This window comes from Electrophorus electricus, chromosome 4, assembly GCF_041902795.1.
Source record: "Electrophorus electricus isolate QZ-2024a chromosome 4, ASM4190279v1, whole genome shotgun sequence".
Lineage (NCBI taxonomy): Eukaryota > Metazoa > Chordata > Actinopteri > Gymnotiformes > Gymnotidae > Electrophorus > Electrophorus electricus.
In genome coordinates this window covers 3,448,212-3,469,598 of record NC_137500.1, presented here as the reverse complement: position 1 = coordinate 3,469,598, position 21,387 = coordinate 3,448,212, and the positions used below count along the sequence as shown (strand labels likewise).

Sequence of the window (21,387 nt, the reverse complement as noted above, 5' to 3'; positions counted from 1 at the left end):
TGACTACAAAACCATTGGCCAAGGTTGATGTAGTGTAGTGGGTAACAAAGCTGCCTCTCCTGTCAGGGACTGGAGTTCGGTCTCCAATCCAGGCAAGCGTACCATGCTATACTAATAAGTGTTCAGGGGTAAGACTCCTAATAGTACACTCACCTAGTTCTCTACCATGATTGAAACTGCAACTTTCTCTGGATCAGGGTGTCTGCCAAGTGCATAAATGTAATCCATGAAATTACCTTTTTAGTTATCCAGCAATCAGACGCACAAAGAAATAACATGTCGCAGCTGAATATCAGTTTGCCAGATTGAAATTGAAAAATTATCTGAAGTAATCTAACCCAGTGAGGGATTTCTACAGCTCAGTATGGCTATGGATGATGGCCACATACTGAAGTTTGCTTTTTTATGTAGGTAGTAAACTAAATATGTCACAGGTGTAATTGAGGGTAATGTCATTAAGCAATTGAGGATACAAATAAAGGTATTAAATCAAATGAAGATGTGCTTGGAAGTGGACAAAAGTCTATTTTTCGACCGTTTTTTGACTAATAGAAAATGAATGTTGTGTGTACACACACTTGCACCATCTCTCCCAAAATGCTCGGCTACCCTCTGAAAGCAGTGGAAAGAAACTTCCCAGGAACAAATATCACTATTTCATAAACTACAACAACTCAGCAGTAAGAACCTGACATGTATAATACAACTACTGCAAATACTCACATAGAATATATACACAATAAGCACTAGAAAATGGTCTGGACTGAGACATTCTACTATGCCAAGTCCTCAACACTCAACACTAAATCACTGTCACTTCAACGCAAGACACAGCACACACTTTACTGAAGCAGATCAATATACGTCCTGCCCACATAATGCGCCCAACTAATATGCCCACAGTGCTGTACTGTCTGGTTGGAGATGGCTAAACTACTGCCCCAATTTCTACAGCCCATCATCCTGTTAATCCAATTACTCACCTAGAATGTCTTTCAGATGTATATACATCTAACTTCAGAACTCAGTACTTGTGAGCACAGCGAGCTGCTCTTCATGCTGTCATTAATAGCAGATGAGTCCTATGACAGGTGTTAAACATTAAGAGCCCACAGTGATCCCCACATGTGCTTTCTGACCTGGCAGCCAGTGCCTGCCTGTGTTGTGTCCTCCACACTGATCTGATCTGGTCTGATCACATGCTTTGGGCAAAGCACATTACATGTGACACAGCAGTGACACGGCGTGTTTAGAAACCAATATTCCAAACCAGTAATCTGAAAGATGGAAATGTATTAAAGATTGGAAAATATCAAATTATTAAGAGAGATGGTGTTGCCAGCAGAAAACAGCTGTTTTTATTTCCTTATTTTTTATTTACACACACAAACACACAATCTGAAAAAGATTCCAAGTGAGCAACTGCAGTGTAGTTTGTTTGTTTGTTTATTTTTTGGTGTGTGTGTGTGTGTGTGTGTGTGTGTGTGTGTGTGTGTGTGTGTGTGTGTGTGTGTGTGTGTGTGTGTGTGTGTGTGTGTGTGTGTGTGGGTGTGTGTGGGTGTGTGTGGGTGTGTGTGTGTGCGCGCACGCATTCAGGTCTAGGTCTACATGCATGTGTTTTGTTTTTGTTGGTTTCCATGTTTGTGAAGCTTGACAACCGAAAGTGGCTAGTGCCACATTGTGTTTTGACTTACACTGATCTGTTCTGTCAAAAAATGTTAGTGGGCTTGCACATTGACTACACTAATGTTTTTAATATTGCAGCAAAATTGTGTGACTAGCCAACAGCACACATACATTTGGCAACCTTAAGACCTCCGATATAAGTAGATTTTTCAAACTCAAGACTGAGCTTCCTAAGCCAAGTCTTCACTTTAATTCCTGCATTTTGTTGACTTTTTATGTATGAAAACCACAAATTAACAGCAAATGTATTCTTAAGTTAAGGCTCTCAGCAAGGTGATGTTACTTACTGGCGGGGACACGGCAGTCTGCAGCTTTCACTTATTATTAAAGAAGCACCACATTAGTTAGCCCCAGGGCTTTCACAGTGACGTGTGTAGACAATGTATTGTGCTAACTGCAATACTGAATACGCAGTAATATTCTTCCGTTGAACAAACCGCATTTAGCTGGACGGTTACGAGAACGAAGATTTTAAATTTCATCCTAAACCAGGAGAATTTTGATCCTGAGAGAACAATGGATGAGAGCAAAGAATATCAAGAAAACTTTGTATATGTAAGTTATCAGGCATTTTCCTGTGTGTTTGTGTGTGCGTCCAACTCTAACTGTTAGGTGAGTTTTAGCTACATTAAACACAGAAACAAATAGCAAAGAATCATCAAATAGCAAAACCAAACCTGACTTCAGTTGGTCTCACAGCAAAAACCACTCATCAGATTTAAATAGAAACGACACCTTTGTGCTGACAAACCTTCAATGGTCCAGTGTGACAATAACAACGTCCTTATACAGCAGCTAGAGTGCCCTTCATAATTTAGATAAGTCAAGATGTTTGCTCTGTACTGCAGTCCAGGATTTTTCATGATACAAGAACAAAATAGTAAGAAAATTATATATCAAGTTTTTTTTTTTAAGTTTTTTTTTAAGGAGGTCATTGAAAAAAGGAGGAGGGGGTCAATTTAATAATAAATTATGAATCAATAAGTCACTCAAATGCACTATAGAGTAATAAACTCATATATATATATATATATCCACATAACGATATACTAAAATATATACATACATAAAGATATATTAAAATAGATAGCTAAAAATATCTAATACATTATATAAATCAATAGATTTATATATTTATGCTCTCCCATAAACAGCACATATCTGACTGGCTCTGTGGTTTCTGAACTCACTTTTGAACTAACTTTAAAGATATTATTAAACCATGATGGCATATAGGGCATTTTAAAAAGAAATTATTATAATTTTTTATTTTTTTTTTGCAGTTTTCTGTCTTAAAAATCTTGAACTCTGTTTAAGTAAGTAAGTCTGACGTGAACATTGTGTGTACACTGAAATTATATTCTCTTACTTGAATTTGAGAGGACAGCCTATTGAGTAGAGCACTCAAGGAGAAGGTGGGACTGCAATGCCTTTGTCCAACACAGCAGATATTAACACACACACACACACACACACACACACACACACACACACACACACACACACACACACACACACTCTGACAGATTGTTTTTATATTTCCCATTTCAAATTCCACCACTAATCTGGTCCTCGGGGTTTCAGTGAGAAACAATGCATGAAAATCAATAACGGTGAGAAAGTAACAGGCACTCACACTCACACACACCCTGTGTGATCCAACTCAAACCCTACCCCTAAAACACTCTCGTTCCAGCCTCCACACACACATCATGTGTGCATCACATCCCGTGTATCTGTTCTAATCTAATATGCATGCATGTGTGCTGATTATTGTTCTGAGGGTTGACAGTCCAAGCAAGTGCAGCAGGAACTACGAATGTTCAGCTACAACACTTCAACATAGTGATGGTTTTAGACAACAGTGACATGCTTCCCACTTCTAAGTCATGAAAACTGCCCTTGTCAGGTGACGCCCGGACTGTTTTCGGGTCAGTTCCCGCTCCTCACTCTCTCCCCGTCACCAATCCAGAGAACACGAGGACACAGTTCCCACATTTTTAAAGGGAGGCTAATTCAAACCATGCAGCCCACTGAGATGCGCTCCTGCTCACAATGTCGTCCAACCAGCCCAACAAGCTTAAGCTCATCCATTTAAACAAATACAGATCCAGATACCCAAGCCCAGCAAATACCAATGACAACCACATATACACAGAACATATAATATAATGTATATAACAAAATATACAAAGCAAAATACGACCAAAGACATGCAATTTCCAGACTGCTTTGACACAGGATAATGAACATACCAGGTACATTTTTAAAAAGGAAAAAAAGACATGCATCACAGGATTCCCAGCTCAGGACTGGTAAGATTCATAATTACTCATACAGAAATATTCCTCCCTGCTTCCCCACCCTGGAGATTCCTATACTGAATGGCTCTGGAAATGAAAGCTGCTGGTACCCTCGCTCTACTACATCCTGTGACTAACTTGGTGCCAACTGTGTGAGCCTGCTGGAAGCAGAAGCCTAGAATTGGCCGGGATCAGGGACCTTAGTGTTTCGAACAGACTTCGAACAGACAGTTAAACTGCCTGGTCTGCTTTATCTGTTCAGCCTAGCCTCCGGGTACAGAAGGAGTCTCGCCCACCGAATAACCAAGTGAGCTGAAATCCCCAAGCTTTGTGCGCTGGTTGCTAAGGCTGAAAACAAACAAGAGAGAGCAGGGTTTGAATAAATCTTTCAGTTATGCAGTAATGCTTCCAGCAGTAACGCAGGACACCGAATTCATGAAGGAACTGGAGCAAAGATGATGGAGAACAAAACAACAGCAACTTAATGCAAAAAACATTCAGCTGGGGCCTTGCATCAAAACACAATAACCAACTATGCAAACAAGCCCTCTTCCCAAACTTCTCTTCTCTGTATGTGTCTTTGCTAAATATCAATCTTACTGAATGCAATTATGGAAAGATAAATAGAAGTGTGAGACACACCCAAAAATAATGAAAGGCAAAGCTGTGAAGTTGAACACTGCATGAACTCAAAGAACTAAACTTTCCTGCCCACACAACATCTTTATCATTGTGGAACCGGTAGACCTAGTCTCCCTCTGCCTGTGCAATACCAGAAACCAGAAAACAACTGCAAGCTATATCAACACTGCAAAGAGACTGACCGGGTCTCAACAGCATGTCACACTCATGCCATTTCTAGCCTGGATTCCTCCTAGAGGTTTCCAGAGTTCTCTCAGTTCTTACTGAGGAAAGGCGTACATCTCCCTCATCAGTTACAGCCCAGCACCTCCAGCTTACCAAAATCTAGAGCTTCCTCTCGGTTTCTATAGCTATCAGCAGTCAACAACATCTGCAACAGGCAGACCAGAGCCAGAACAGATGAGTGGGAGGATGGGACAGATGGAGACAGAGAGAGAGAGAGAGAGAGAGAGAGGGAGAGAGAGAGAGAGAGAGACAGAATGAAATAACAAATAAATTAATAAATAAATAAACAAGAAAAATGCAAAAACTAGCCCCCTTCCCCCCGAAACAATGGAAAAAGCAAAAGGCCCAGGCAGAAAGCAAGCAAACTCATCTGAAGGCCTTTAATCACCTCCACACAATCTGTTCCCCAGCTGATAAGGTCCAGAGCATGTCTGACAGCATGCTTTGCTGCAAAGGCCAAACACAGGTTAAGTGAGAACAGACTCATTTAGCTCTTACGCTGCAGTGTGACTGGGCCACCTGGAAGGATGGGAGAAAGAACCGTTATCTCTTTTACACTCAGACCTTATCACAACTTAAAATTTACTTGTTTCTCCAACGATGAACGGGAAACCAAATTGGAAAACGTAGCATTGTTTATGAGATCATTCGGAGAGCAGTGAATGAATTACTGCTCGACATAAACTCAAGCATCTGGCAAAACATTATCACCTGCATCTCAGTATCCTAAAAGTTTCTTACACGTGTACTGCTTAACGAAGGCGTCCTTCAGCTGGTAACAGTCCACACTTCCCTAAGCTTGCCCGTTCCTGATATGCCATAAGTCTATCAAAACAGAGTGCTCACGGTGCCATGCAAATCTCCTTCCCGATCCACACAGAGGCCCCTGTAAAGGCTCTCCAGTGGCCAGTTTGGTTTTTAAGTGCACTTTAGGTTCCAAGCTTGCAAATTCTGCCTAGTGCTGGATGACAGAGGAGGTAAAAGGAGCTCTTTTTAAGTAAATGTGCGACAGCTCTCTGGATAGCATCAAGCCAAAGGTTTTTCCTTTTGTCTTTTCAAGTATACGCCCAGCACAAATCTGCATAAATGGGCAATGCTTCAGTGTTTTCCATGATGCTGTTAGCCCACAAACAACTGTCCCAGGTCTGCTCGCGAAAGTCTTGCAGAAACTTCTGAAAGGTTAACGCAGTAGGTTTGCCCTTCCGCTCCTCTCCTACAGAGACTCCGGTATCAAGCGCACCTGTTATGATAAAGACAACGTCAGTTGAAGGGCAGTCAATCAATCGTCAGGCAAGGATCCAGCTGCCAAAATGAATGACCACAATTTACTGCAGATATAACAGCACGGCTCCGGCATGCGGTCTCGCACGCTCTTGGGACCAAAACAATCAAGCTTGATTGTGTGTTTATGTGAAAGTGTCTTTTATCATCGCTGAAACCTTTCTGTGCATACTGATGACTTCACGATGGTTCTAATGGTTCTAATTATCTTGTCCCAGATTATCTTCGATTTACATACACTTGTTTTAATGAGACAAAAGTTGTAGATGTGAAAAATGTGAGAATGTTCATTCTCCGGCGCTCTCACAGGCATGCTCAGCAGTCCGGAGATCTAATTGTAAATGGAGTATGTTATAGAGTGCCAGTACTGCATCGAAGGGGGTTATTTAGCCATGCAAGGCCAGATTCCATGAGTGGTCATTTGCTCAACATTTTCCTGACACGGTCCTTTACCTCCCAGTGCACCGGCATGCTGACGTATCTCATGGCAGATCAGGCGTGGTAACATGTATAAATAATAAGTCCCCTTTGTAATTTCAGTTGACAATTTTATGGCGTGCTCTTCAGTCCTTATCACCTCTCCAACTGGAAGCCAATCAAAAGACTGAGACAGTGTTTGTGTGTCTCACATAGACACCCATTAGTGTGTAGCTGCACGGCCAGCTGGTTGCTTGGCTCTGTATAGTAGATGCACACAAACACTTCCCAAGACATCTGGAGACCCTTACCATGCACGCCCCGGGGTCCAGTAACCAGGGACCGCTCACCTGGCCAGGGCAGTGTCGCCCAGCAGGGGCCTGAGGGTCTCTGACACAAGGGTACCTCTGTTTCAGTTATTCGGTTCCCTCACTCAACCACACAAATGTAAGGTTGACTGCACGCACAAACCCCAAAAAGCAAGCAAATCACATGCATGCGCACAAACCAAAGTCAGTGTCTTTATGAAACAACTGCGCACAGTCCCTGAGTGCTTACACATTCCACCAAGCAGACAAGCTGTCATGGGCTCCTCTCAGTGTGTCCCGGTAAACACCATTGATGCCATCAGTGTCCATGCTTTTAAAATAACGGCGCAGACCTGGAGCAGAACACCACAGCTTTGAAATATAAACTGTTCCATCAGGAGATCAACATCATATGTGCTCTATGTAGCAATGTGAGCCCTCTTGTTGCTGGTTGTTTTTCTGAAATCAGGGAAAAAAGCTTAACATGCCTCCTTGTTCTCATGACACCAAGAGGAAGATTGGAAAATTAATGTAGGGTCTGAAAGTTAATGTGCCAGAGGTTCTGTTACAGCATCCACTGGCTCACCATTTGAATCCTGGATCATTTAAGTTCTTAAGCAGATACTCAGTCTACTAAGACTGGAAGCATCTGGTTTTAATGTTTTCATAGCAGACACCTGAAGCTCTGGATTTCAAACATACACAAACACACAAGCAAACAACTCATTCATATACAAGCTTTTGCACAGCAGTAAGTATGATTGACATTAGCGCAACTGGACATGGACTCATGAAAACACACACACACACACACACACACACACACACACACACACACACGCACACGCACACACACACGCACACGCACACACACACGCACACACACACACGCACAGAGATTCAACATGAATTGGAGGGAAATGCTGCCTCGTCCACCTGAAGTTTAGCCTCTCCTAGTTTATAATCCCAAGATATAAATTCCCCACTGAACCTGCAGTGAGGATAGCAGGATCTCTCTATATGAATTCAACCAGACTGCCAAGGCCAACATCCACAGAGCAGTTTTAAAGGCACTGGCCTGAGACACCAGCTGTGAGACCAGCAATTCTAAGTGCCAGTGCAATGCCCGGCTTTGACATCACACTTCCATGGCGATGGACATGGGCGACTGAGAGGAGAGATTTGTCTATTCTACAAACACCCCCCATCCTGCCACGGACTGGGTTCCGCCAGTTACATCAGACTGGGAGATGTGACCCTTAACAGCTGGATTCTCTGTAGCCTAATGCCGGACGCGTGGGAGACAGAAACATCTAGAGGCTCCTCAGACAGATCCCTTAGACAGATCCCTCGGCTTCGCTGAGCTAAGCAACGCCAGGGACGCCCGCGTTCGTTCCTTCCCTCCTCATCAGTCTTCCGCTCTTATCTCTCCGCCCGGACGCGTCCTGCGACTCGGCAGCAGAGGGATCAAAGAGCGGGAGCTGGACGCATCAGATAAGAGATCTCAGAGAACAGGGCTCTCCTTCTCCTCCGCAGCCCCACGCTCTCAGGCATGCGGGCCAGAGACACTGGAAAGGTACTGCAGACGCTAACCGCACACACTGGGCAGGCGAGTGACTGATGCTCAGAGCCACTACTGCCTGGCAGGGCTGTAAATCTCAGGAGCAGGACAATGTGGGACAATCCGCACGCTGGCCCTGTCCACCCCCCGGCACCTTCCAAACCTCCACCGCTCTTTTCCCTTGATGCTTTGAGGTTTCTGATTTATTCTCGAAAACGAGCACTGCTATGATTCTCACACCGACGAAGAGCCCCTGCCAGCCTGGAAGTCCTAACCAGAAATAAAGACGTCTGCAAACTCACAACACAGCCAACCGAATTTAGACGTGCAACTATTAAGCCAATATGGAGGATATCAGGATATCAAGAGTGTAAAAATTTGGTTGTTCATTTTTTTATACTTTAGATTTTACTGCAGCCCTAAAGGACACAATAATAATGCAATAACAAAACAAATACGCATACTGATTGGCAATGTAAATGTACAATAAGCAGGCTTTCTGATGTCCATGCCAAACACTGTTCCAATATGAAAGAAGCACGAGCTCCCAAACCCTCCTTCCCTGTGATGTCTGCCTCTTCAGTAGCACTTAACCCCTGCTGTCAGTGTTTACCTGACACCTGATCCAGACCTAGCTCAGAACCATGACTGTGGCCACGTCTGAACGAATGCGACTGTCAACAAAAACATAAACAGCAACAAACAAACATCGCTGATTCCCTAGATGCCACCATTCTACAAAGCTTAAGTTAACGTCTCTGCTGCTTTGCGCTGTCGCTCCTGACCGGCGGCCGCTGCAGTTCACCACTGGGCCGACATGGATCGCCACAGTCTGAGGGCTGTGAAAGAAAACCAACACGGGCGTGAAAACGTCAGCGGTAAGAAGGGCGCAGCAATCAGAGCTGTGCTCGACCCAACAGCAGGGAGAGAGAGCGGAGGCTTGGAGCAGCACCGGCGCTGGAGACAGACCCTAAGTGTAGCGTCCAGAGACCAAATGGAGGGACGAGGACAGAGAAGGGGCACAGAGAGGGCTTTGGCCAGGACCCATGGACCTGAGGCGGGGAGACGCCCCGTCTTCGTCGTGCTGTCACGACGCTGGTGCTGAGGCTAACCACTATTTCTGTAACTCTCCATGGCACGCTCTCTCGTAAAAGGGGGAAATGGCCCTGTAGTGTGTGTCTGTGTGAAAAGTCAGCCCTGGAACATGGGGTTAAAGGAATAAGTCACAGCGTGTTTGCATTGGCCTGGACATCACATCCCTTTCACGTTTCAGACACTAGTGAAACACAGTACAGTCTGTGAGGAATGAGATAGAATTTGCTGTGGGGTTTTTTTGCGACCTATTGGATTCAACATGAAACACCAGTAATAATGTTTAAATACAGAATGTTTAAGTTCAGAATTCAAACAATGACAACCTTTTTAAAAACCACTCACCCCTATTATTTCAGGGACGAAGCATAATGGCACAAATGAACAGTCTGAAATAAAATGACCTTGTGTGGTACTTGGCTGCACACCATTTGTAATCAGGTTAAGTACCGGGCATCTGCTTCCCAGGGACACCACCACATGCTGGCCATGCTCATGTGACACTCCGCCGGGCCTAAAACAACGATCTTTACTCCCTGCTTGCTTCGGGCTTTTCTAGTCTGTTCTTCAGGAACTGCATGTCCGTCAAATGACAAAGCTGTTCTGCTTGTCTGCCCTGTGAAAACTACAGTCGCTTTAGTAGTTCGCCTCACGTTTCTGCAAACTGGAGCACCACTGGATTTGCAGAGCTCTGGTTGTTGAAGTGTTTTGAAATATAAGCTGTCCTCCTGTTGCTGCTACCTATGCACGCCCTTTTATATCACACTTTCTTTACGGGACATGACACAATCTCATTTTATCTCTTTCTGTTATGTCTTGAACCCAGGAATTTTTTTATTCATGTATTTTTTTAGACTTACTAGAGCTTTGCATCTTGTGGTCCACTTTTTCGGGTCATGCTTAAATCATTTAATTAACTGCAGTTGTCGTCACATTCTTGTCTTTATCCCAGCTAGAGCTTTCAATAGCTCATTCTTCATGAGGTTGTTGCCTCTTACTATGATCACCAGTGCACCGTGTTCCATAACGCAACTAACTGTGGATGCGAACACACCTCATGTTTTGGCTGCGACTCTGGATCATTTATTTAAATTTTTCATATTGTAACTAATCAAAATTTATGATGGCTTGCTTTATGAGAGCTGACACCTCACTGGTCCTCGTGCATGGGCTCCAGATGCGAACGCAACACCCAGAGTCAGCTCTTCAGCGTTTGTTAGCTAGCCTGTGCATGAACTAATGATGTAAGTACACAGCTGGTCAAGAAAAAAAAAACAAAAAACCTTATGTTCCCCTGGAGAGACGCTGTGTGAAAAGGCTGTGATGACTTTATAGTTCAAAACATACCAAAAATCCTTCAAATTAATTCTGACTCTGCACTTTTAAAACACAATGTGATAACATAGAAATCCAAAACAACAACAAAAAAAAATGTGTTGCTGTCCAGCTCTTTACAGACTACACCAGAAGAGAGAGAAAAACCTGTGCGTGGTGCGGCGTGGAGCGTAAAAGCTGGAGCCGCAGCCTCAGACTGGCAGCAGCCCCTGGTTCTCGCACAGAAAGCTCGTGGAGAACTCAACATTAAACTCAATAGTGTGTCTACTTTGTCAAGCACAGATAAATACACACCAGCCCACACGTGCTGTAAGAGCATGCAGAGGGTGTGTTTACTACACTGTGGCTTGTCTACAGTGATAATAAACAACTTGGAAGCACCACTCAGGAAATCTCACACAGGAGAAAGGCACTGTTCACTGAAATAAGTGTAATGTGAATTTGAAAAGTGAAGCTAAAAAAATGACTCCTCTCTGAACCCAAACTGATGAAGGGATAAAAAGATCCTGTCAGGTTAGAACATATGCTGGCAAAAACAGATATGGTTGGATCCAAAATGACAATGGGAAGTAGAAAACGAGCTATTAATTCCATACAAACCATCAGAATATCGATGTGTGTTAATTTACACAATAAAAACATAATAACAGAATGGGACACGGCTTTCAACATACTCACATGTTGTCCAGTCAGAAATGTAAGATCACAGAGAGGTTGATATTACTTTTACATAATCTTCCCTTTCTTTTACACATACACATTGTGTGATGTGAACAGGAATCTTAGCTCTGTGTGTGTGTGTGTGTGTGTGTGTGTGTGTGTGTGTGTGTGTGTGCCTGAGAGAGGACATTCGATTTTCACACAGACGTCCACTGTTAGGACGTCTCTTTGATGTGAATAAAACATCGGAAGGGCACTGTGTCCAAAAGATCTTTGTCTTATAATCCCCGGGAAGAGAAGAAGGAAAAGGTGATAGAGTGAGAGAAAGAAAGAAGAAGAGAAACTGAGTGACAGAGAGAAAGAGAGGAAAAGAAAGTGGGGGATGATGGCCCAAGTGGGTCAGTGGGTCTTACCTGTCCATCCTGCCCGACATGAACCTGGTGGATCTGCAGATTCCCCTACACAGGACACATAAAGGTACTTCTGGTGACACGCACGGAAACACACACACAGTACATTACAATACAAACTATACGTTTAGGATGCACTCACATACCAACAGGGTACACAACCCTTTACTGATTTGCACACTGATTCTCCTGTGTTGTATATGAACTAAAGAGCATTTGAAGAGAAGTCATGTGTGCTTCTTTCTGTCCGTGAACAAGGCTATTTGCAACCTTTTGGTTTTCATTGGATACTAAGGATAAGACCCTTGCTATTTTCCATGTGGGTCTTTTATTGGTCTTCCTACTCAACTCCACACTAAATTAGACTAACCCTCTGTTCATGCTATTTACTTCGGTTGTGTGCGGTGCCAAACCACCAATGATGATGCGTCCTTGGTTCCAATAAATAAAAATAGTGCAAGCGTGGGCCGGTTGTTCGTTTACAAGCAAAGTTGTCAGAAGCGCGGACAGGAGTGGAACCTGTTCCTCGTTGGTGGAAAAGGGCCAACAGGGCCTCCCTCCAATTCTCATCCTTTATATTAATATGTTTTATGTATCCCCAATCAACCAACGCCCTCGCTCCCACACACACACTCACACACATTATTATTATTATTATTATTATTATTATTATTATTATTATTGTTGTTGTTGTTGCTCAGGCACACACATCACAACGATTGTTGTGTAAGAACAAGACCATGTAACTTCAAAGTCTGTTATTTCGGGACTAGACTGATAGACCTACTGGGGGATCCTTTCTATTCTCTAAACTGAATGTTGGCAGGTGTGGATCACACATGCACACACACCCACACACACACACACACACACACACACACAAAAGCACATACTCACTAGACACACATACTCTCTATACACACAGACTTCCTTTCTCAGACAGCTGAGACGTGGGCAGTGGGGAATAACCTTAGAATAGCATATTTCCTTCTCAAGCTCCCTTAAACAAATGGCTTTGATGAGACTGGCCTAGATTCTAATGAAAACACTCTTTGTGAGTGGCAGTTGGAAGAAGAGGGATTTTGTTGCTAAGCTTTGAACTCCAACAACAAACAATATCGCTGGAGTTTAAAGAGGGAGCTCTCTAGGATGAGTCGTGCGGACTTGCTCGTCTCTCTCTGCGTGTCATTAGGAAGACGTCTGCTGAAATAGCACTACTGACACTCATGTTTACATTTGCATGCATCTAGAGTACTTTGAAAACTTTCTTTTGGTTCCACGCATTAGTATAGCTATACGGAAGACTTTAAAATTTCTATAAGAACCACTGTAGAGTCTCTATAATCTGTGGGCCGCCAGTACCATTAAGACTACTCATCAGCAGGAGTCACCATGAACAGTAATCATTCATAAACAGATTCCAAGGAATTAGCAATCTGACACTGAGTAGAAAAGCCATGTGTGCACAGCCTCAATGAGTCAATCAGGCCTTTCAGACTTCAGTCTTTGCTTTGGTGGGAAAATCAAAACTAAAATGCTGATGCTAAAAGTAATGAAAGTCTCCACTGGGAGCCAAATTATTGTACAAACTGCTTTTCTGCTCACCCAGAAATAAGCCATCTGGTTACTGAACGGAAACAAAAACACCTCCTGGAGAGGTTGAACATGTACAGCTCCTAATGCACCAGCCTTTGTTCAGGTCACCGTGTTAATTAGGACATAATGGAGCAAAGCCCATCTTACATCAATGATTTGGTAAACTGCTACGAATAATAGGAATTATTATTATTATTATTATTATTAGTAGTAGTAGTAGTAGTAGTAGTAGTAGTAGTAGTAGTAGTAGTAAAGCTATAATTAGGCAAAGCAGTGGAAATAAAGAGCAACAGAGCATTGAACAAGGAGTGGAACGGAATGTAGAGAACAGGACTGCAGGAAGTACAGGACAGCAAATGGAAGACAGGAAAGCAGAGGAGAGGAAGAGGACACCGCAGAGGCGATAGGAGGTGTGAAGATAAAAGGAGAACGCAGAGGAGGAAGAGGAAACAGGGAGATAAAAGAGGTGGGCGCGGCCAGTGAGAGTCTCATATCTGTCCAATCAGAGCACTCAAACACACAGGAAACTACCCATCTCCCTTACGCTTTTTGTTAAGTAAATCACATCATTTACTAACACATCACTGGCTGTGTTTATATGCAAAAATGTCCTGAATGAATTTGGAATTTTAAAATTAACCAGCATGACCTGAATATTTGGAAGAAAACCGTTTGTATGTACCCGAGACGCCGCGATACTCTGAATGCATTACATGTACAACATAAGTTTCTGCTACCCTAACCACAAAACCATAACAAAGCAGAGAGAATACATAAGGCTCCTGTGAGTTCTGTCAACATGCTCCATGTGGAAGCAGGCAGGTTTTTAAACACTTCTTAACCTACTAAACCGCCAGAACCTATTAAAACTTATTCTTCAGTTGCTAATCTGAAGCCCTATGATTCAGTAACATCTATTAAGTATGAACATTGAATTTATTATGAAATGTATGTAATTACAGGAGAGAGCTACAGAACCATCTGGAACCATCCACAGTTCATTTGAGCGTAAGATGCTGAAATACAGAAGGCTGAGCAAACTGCTCTCTTTAAATACTTGCTGACATTTCAAGGTGAGAATAAGAAATATCGCCCCCCCCATACCACTGTTTCCAAAAATCAGACGGTGGTGCCCTTTGCAGGACCAGATATCTCTGTTTAAAATTATGCATCACACTGTTGGAAAAGAGTCGTGCTGCAGGAGTCTATAAATACAGAATCACACATAACTCATTAGACTATGACTGATGTTTAATATTGGTAACTGATATTTAAAGGGAAAAGCCACAGTGATGTATGATTACATGTTAATATAGTTCAGGTGTTTGGGCACACTGGAGTTTTGGTTACTGTGAGCAAAAAAGCGCTCATGTATCTGTCGTCATGATGTGTGTGCTGAGAAGTAACTCTAAAATGAGAAACAGCGCTCAAATTTCTCAACGTCCTCTTGACAAGCCAAGAAGAACAGGATGCCATTGTTTAAAACTGGGAATTGAGAAATAAACTTGGAACTGTTAAATGGGTGTGCCACATTTAGAAGTTCTGAAATCACCAACATGTATAGTATAGAGAAATCATAATGTGAGAAGAGGGAAAGAGATAGAGTGAGAGTAGGAAAGAACTTGGAGGAAATGAGAAATGGAGAGGCTGTGATGCTTACCTCACTGTCCTGTGTGATCTGTACCTGCTCTCCCTGTGGCACCTGAGCTATGTGGAGGTGCCCCTGTGGAATCTGGAGAGAATAAAGAGAGGGAAATTGTGTGTGTGTGTGTGTGTGTGTGTGTGTGTGTGTGTGTCTGTGTCTGTGTGTGTGTGTGAAAGCAGAATTGTGCTCTTTTCTCTGGTGTCCTGCGGAGAGCACTTGTGTACTGGCCCGGAGAGGCATGGCCCTGCCAGTGTGTGCGCGCTATGCACTTCCCACGGGGGTTTTAAGAGCCCTTGTAAACTTCAAGCTGCTTCCACTAATGTGCTCTATAATACCAGGGATGAAAACAGTGCTAAACAGTAGACTCTACCCGTGTCCCTGTGTGACCAATCCCTCTTCACCTGTCATCTAAGAAGGACAGATCCATAGCATTCTTTAACAATGAATACATCGAGCGATGAACACCCTCTTTCTCTAGAGCGGCCCTGTACCTGTGGTACAGTTAAAATGCCAAGTGTGAACGTGTGGACAGACAATAACAAGTGTGGGCAGTATTTTCTTCAAGACAATGGTGAGGAAACGTGCTCAGTGCACATGAGTGCGTATGGAGGGGTGTGTGTGTGTGTGTGTGTGTGTGTGTGTGTGTGTGTGTGTGTGTGTGCGTGTGTGTGTGAGGAGACGAGCAGACACAGCTGCACAGTCCGGGGGTCATGAACAGGCTTTCATGAAAGAGACTATAGGAGCACACAGGAAGCTTTCAGCTGACAGAGCTCAGCTTGATAAAATACTAACACACACACACACACACACACACACACACAGCTGTGGAGGAGTACATATGACCGTGCATACTCAACTGCTTAAGAATGAGAAAGAAACGTCCTGTATAAATGTTTAGATGTGTTTGAAATAGCAACCCAGGGATCTGACAAGGCTCGGAGTGGGGTGTGTGTCCACGTGGGGGTGAGCGTGTACTCACTACTTGCACCTGTCCATCTTCTCCTATGCGATGGATCTGGACCTGCTGGGCTGCCCCAGCCAGAGCGTACTGCAATGCCTGCTGGGTAGAGCTGTCTATAGATGCTGCCTCTGTTACAGAGACTCCCTCTGCACAAACAAATACATTCATACACACACACACACACACACACACACACACACACACACACACACCACAGATTTTTGCAGGAAAGCTATGCAAGTTTTAACGGAGACCTCTGTCAGGTGGCAGTGTCACTATAAAAATTAATATGGCTGAGAAGGGGAGAAGTACAAGCTGGCATGTACCAATGGCTGAAGATGTGCAGTGTGTTTATTCTCCTACAAACACACACTCGCTAAGACTTAAGTATAGGATACATATTGCTGAATGTATTTGGACATGGGCAAACATATATACATACATGTATATAGGCCACACACACTGCAAATGCACATTATAGCAAACATACAAGCATACACACTTCAAACTTGAGGAAACTCCTATCCTGCAGTTCTGGCACACTTGGATAAGGTCCAGATTACGGCATGTTTACACAGCATAAACCACCTCCAAAAACACAACAGAGCCTCTCCAGTGAGCAGTCCAAACACACTCGTTTCCCTGCAGCCAAAAGTAAACGCAGACCCATAGTCTAAACACACACTATCACTAGGGCAGTGAGCAGCAGTCACACCCAGCCCAAGGTTATACACACTGCTGACCAACCCCCAAAACACCAGTGCAACACTGACTGCACCACACCTATTACACAAAACACACCACGCACACACACCCACAAACACACAAACACACACACACACACACACACAAACACAAACACACACAAACACACAGAGAATCCACCCATGATCCTTTCCCAGTAGGTAGTGGGACTGCGTGGTTGATGAGGCTCGGGATGTTTGATGAACACAAAACTGCTGATCTTGTAACTGCAACACAGGGACCAAACAATTGGTCAGTCAGAGATGGCACAAAACGGAGGACCATTTCAATTTGGACGCTGCCACCGCTACAGATACGAACTCTCCAGGCGGTTTATTAGAAGGCCCTTCTAGGTTTGCACGTAAAAGTCTACAGGCCATCCGTTGCTGCTGGCTATCCTCCCATGGTTTTCCCATCCTCTCCACCGAGTAGTAGCCCTGATGTAAAGTCCGGCTGTGCCCCTGTACCTCAGCTCTCCCAGCTCAATGCCCACAGCTTCGCCACCACTATGTCCACGATAATGCTGTGATCTTCTGCCACTCTGGTAATACCCAGTCAGCGGCTCTCCTGCCAGCAGGAAGTGATCTCTGAGGAGCAGGGCAGACAGCTGCTGTCAGCTGCACAGTGCGTGGTAAAAGGACAGTCGCACACTTACCAAATGCACCGTTGTGCACTTGACAAAACAGCAATGTGTTTCTAAAGGCTCAGCATGGAGACCCTCACAGTAACTGTATGCTGTTCCACTTACCAGGAACAGTGTGAATGAACCTACTCGAACTCACTGCGCCTCCATAGTGCACCAATTTCCTGTCCCATGTTTTCCATTAGGCATTTTTCCTTTCATGTAATAATTTAAACGGTTCCACACTGCTGCGTTAAAGCATTGTGGAAGCACAGATTGTACGCACAGTATCAATCATATTCCGCATTCTTCATTCAAAAATCATGATGGCAAGACTGTACAAAAACAGCCTCAGTGACGCGGGCTGTCGTGCTGAGCGGGACTTGCTCTAAAGAAGCACTCTTCACGTCTGACGGATGCTGGGTGGCTTACAGAGGCCAACGCTTAGACCTTCCTTGGCCAAATGACAGCTTAAACTAATGGCCTGAAAGCTCCGTTTCCGCTGGACCGGTGGAGCTCATAGAGGCAGTACTCCAGGGTGTGTGTGTGTGCCATGCCGTGCTGCAGGATGTGTGTCGCAGCGCTTCAGTGCCTGTGTGTTTACAGGACGCTGCGGTGGGCCTATACAGGCGATTTGGCTTCATGCCAGTGGGTCAGAGGTGGTGGCCCACAGATCTCAGAGAGGAAGGCGTGGGACAGGAGGCGTTGTGCCGAGATTACAACCATCTGCTGCATGTGGGTCGAGAGGCCCGATCTGTACGGCGCACAGCAGCTGGGTCCGACGCATGTCCGTACCAGACAGCGGGGCTGAAGCTGGGTCAGGTACCTGAGCTAGTGCGGGCAGCAGGCGCTCTGCGGGAGAAGCTCTTGACGGCGAGGCTTTGGCCCCGTTGCTTCCGTCGCCACGCCGTGCGGCACTTGGAGTCGATGCTCTGCTTGATGCGGTACCAATCCGACTCAGTGATGCCAAACTTGTGGAACAGATGACCTACACACACACACACACACACACACACACACACACACACACACACACACACACACACACACACACACAGACACAGGATACACACACACACACACACACACACACACACACACACACACACACACACACACACACACACACGAGTTGAAAAGTACAGTGCAATCTCACTTTACACTGGCTGGGTAAAGACTGTAATCACATATTTATAAATATTCCAGGTTTCTAAATATTTTTTGTAATTAAGATCCTAACTGCTCCAGTCAGTCCAATCAGGGGCAAACAGCAAGCCTTGGCCCTAGCGATAAAGGAGTGTGAGTCACTGTAGGCTGGGTCGTGTTTGTTTAGAGTGGTTTAGCGTAGACAGAGGGTGGGCGGGGCTGGGTGTGGGACAGATTTAATCTATACAGATTTAATCGGGCAACTGAGACGAAACCTGCACTGCCGTGAATGCGTGCGCATGTGTTCACATACAACAGGTGCCCTATTTACAGCTTAGGGTCCATACAATCAGGTTCTCTTGAATACAAAGGATGTAAATACATTACAATGTTCACAGGAACACTTGGTCCTGTGGTGTATATGAGCTTAAAATGCTACCTCAATGCTGGTCTCCCACACCTAAAGCATCATGGTCTTTTACTGTTTAAAATGATTCCACACAATGGAATTTGGGCACAGTTATCGCTAAATAGCAAATTTCCTTAAGTGAACAGCACGACTCTGAAGCAAAGTCCCTGAAAGGACACAGATTAGTGTTCCAATACCCCTCTCATCAGTCATCGCAGGGATCCAGGCTAAATCATTAGCACATTAGCTACAGCATGACACATGAACTTCATGACCTGCACGCATGCCATTTACAATTTCCCTTGGATTTCAGTCTGCTCCATATCATTGTGGGAAATGAGTAATGAAGCAGGACAGGAGTTGTATTAAACTACCCTGAGAAAATAAAGACATTAGGTAGCTCCGAAGTTTACCGTAACGTGAGGCAGAATGGGTCCGTTCCCCTCTTACACAGATCCCTGGGATCTGACTTTTCTATTACTACAGACTAGAGCTAGAGGTGGGAGACAGCAGAACAGACCAGGATAAGAATAAAAGCCTTCTAGATATGACAAGCAAGCACATTTTTGAAGAACTGTAGTCTGTGACTCAGATTTCTTTTCTTTGTTCTTCAAATCGCACACGCCCAACCTGTGCAATGGTTCCCGTTCAGTATGACGTGTAATATTTCTCTGACAAATTCGTGGCTTTATCTAGTTGTGTTTCTATAGGAGCTGCTCTGGCGTACTTCGCCGCATTGGGGCGGTGCCACTCACAGCGAATGCCGTAGATCATGAGCGGGTCCAGCTGCTTCTTGCCATGCTTGCCCTGGCCTGACAGGTTGGAGACGGCCTGCACCTCGCGGTGGAACAAGTAGTCGAGTAACGTGAGCGCCATCTTCTCTGGCGTGCGGCAGTTGCTGCTGATGTGCAACATGTCGGCCGGGGACACGGGGCAGCGCACACGCATCTCCGCGTTATTCTCATCGCCCAGCCACGTTCCCGCCGGGTAATCCTCTGAGGCGACACACACACACACACAGAGGCAGGAGGAGGGTGAATGACTTTAGTCCGTTATGTACCGCACATTTTGAGTCAGTTTTAACCTTTTCGAGTGACATAGCATTATTTTAACTAGTTCTGCATTTTCTTAATCTGCAAGTGCAGTAGTTGGTGAGTGACAGACACCATCACTCAGGAAAGTGAGTGTGTGTTCTAGCTGCTGTGCCAGAAATCTGGTCAGGGCACACATTTCCTAGCTGGAAAATCTACGTGCAAGCCTGGGTGTGGTCGCTGTCCTCAGCTAGTGCTACATGGTACTAAAGACGGAGGTAAGGCTGTCCATTTAGCACAGCAGAAGGGAAATACTGGAGAGGTCTGGTCTAGGAACCAAGAGATGAAATGTGCATCTTTGAAGGAACAAGCCTAACTGAGCAAGAACAGAGTTGGACCCAAATGCCCCAAGCCACTACAGAGACAGCAATTGTTTTAAGATCCATAAAGTGTACCACTTCTGAAAGCAGGTGGGTAGAAACTATCCCCACCCCTGCAGTCTGTTTGCATTTTCATACAGCTTAAGGAGTTGATACAAAACTGACCCCTGGTGGTCACTGTTATTACCTATATCACCTACAGAGGAAATAAAAAAAAAAAGCTCAAGCCAACTTTTCCACTCACGATGATTTGACAGGTATGATGCATATGGTGAGGAGGATAAAGGTATTACTATCTTTCTGAGTTCAAATGATTGTTTGATTAAAGATTAAAACTCAAAGGCTCCAAGTAATATTCTTCAACTACATTGTCAATCAGAACTTTGAAACTTGGGTTAGCAGTTCCCAAACCATATAATACAGGTGTTGAGTAGAATTATAATAAGAGGAGATGTGGTATCAGGGAAAAAAATAGATGCCTGATTGATGGGGAAAAACAGGTGCCGCTGACAGAAGATAATGCAAGAAGACAGGATTGATGGACATGCTGACAGAAGGAACTGAACGTAGAAAAGAAAATCACCCGGTCAATAGGCGGAGATTTAAGATGGAACGGAAAAAGACAAAAAGTGAAAACAAGACAGACATGTGGAATCGAGAAAACAATAAAGGATGCCTTTAAGAACCACATGGTGCCCTGTGGCAATTTGCTGACTAACACACACTGTTATGGACATTTGCAGTGCCAAATAAGTAAATATATGCAGAGGAAAGGCTATGAAGTACAGGAGGCCACTCCCAGAAACCTCAACTCTGACAACAAATACTAAAAGAAAAGGCAGAAACTTTCAATAAGAACCAGCCTTTATACATCCAGCCCTGGCCAGACTTTGGAGAAGGTCCATGGATCAGAAACAGCCTCAAACTGCCTTC

At 44.3% G+C, this 21,387-nt stretch overlaps 1 protein-coding gene across 3 annotated transcripts in view; it reads right to left on the bottom strand.

Annotated features, from left to right (window-relative positions):
- Nucleotides 1–21,387, bottom strand: part of banp (BTG3 associated nuclear protein) — a 36,014-nt gene that overhangs the window by 7,692 nt on the left and 6,935 nt on the right. For 2 of the 3 annotated variants that reach the window (XM_027015210.3, XM_027015209.3), the window contains exons 7-11: nt 19,799–20,038; nt 18,315–18,476; nt 16,141–16,268; nt 15,177–15,248; nt 11,924–11,968 (exon numbers count right to left, since the gene is read on the bottom strand). In XM_027015210.3, the coding sequence (XP_026871011.1) occupies nt 11,924–11,968; nt 15,177–15,248; nt 16,141–16,268; nt 18,315–18,476; nt 19,799–20,038 (647 nt within the window). The remainder of the gene's footprint in view (nt 1–11,923; nt 11,969–15,176; nt 15,249–16,140; nt 16,269–18,314; nt 18,477–19,798; nt 20,039–21,387) is intronic. The other variant, XM_081711832.1, reaches the window with a different exon arrangement.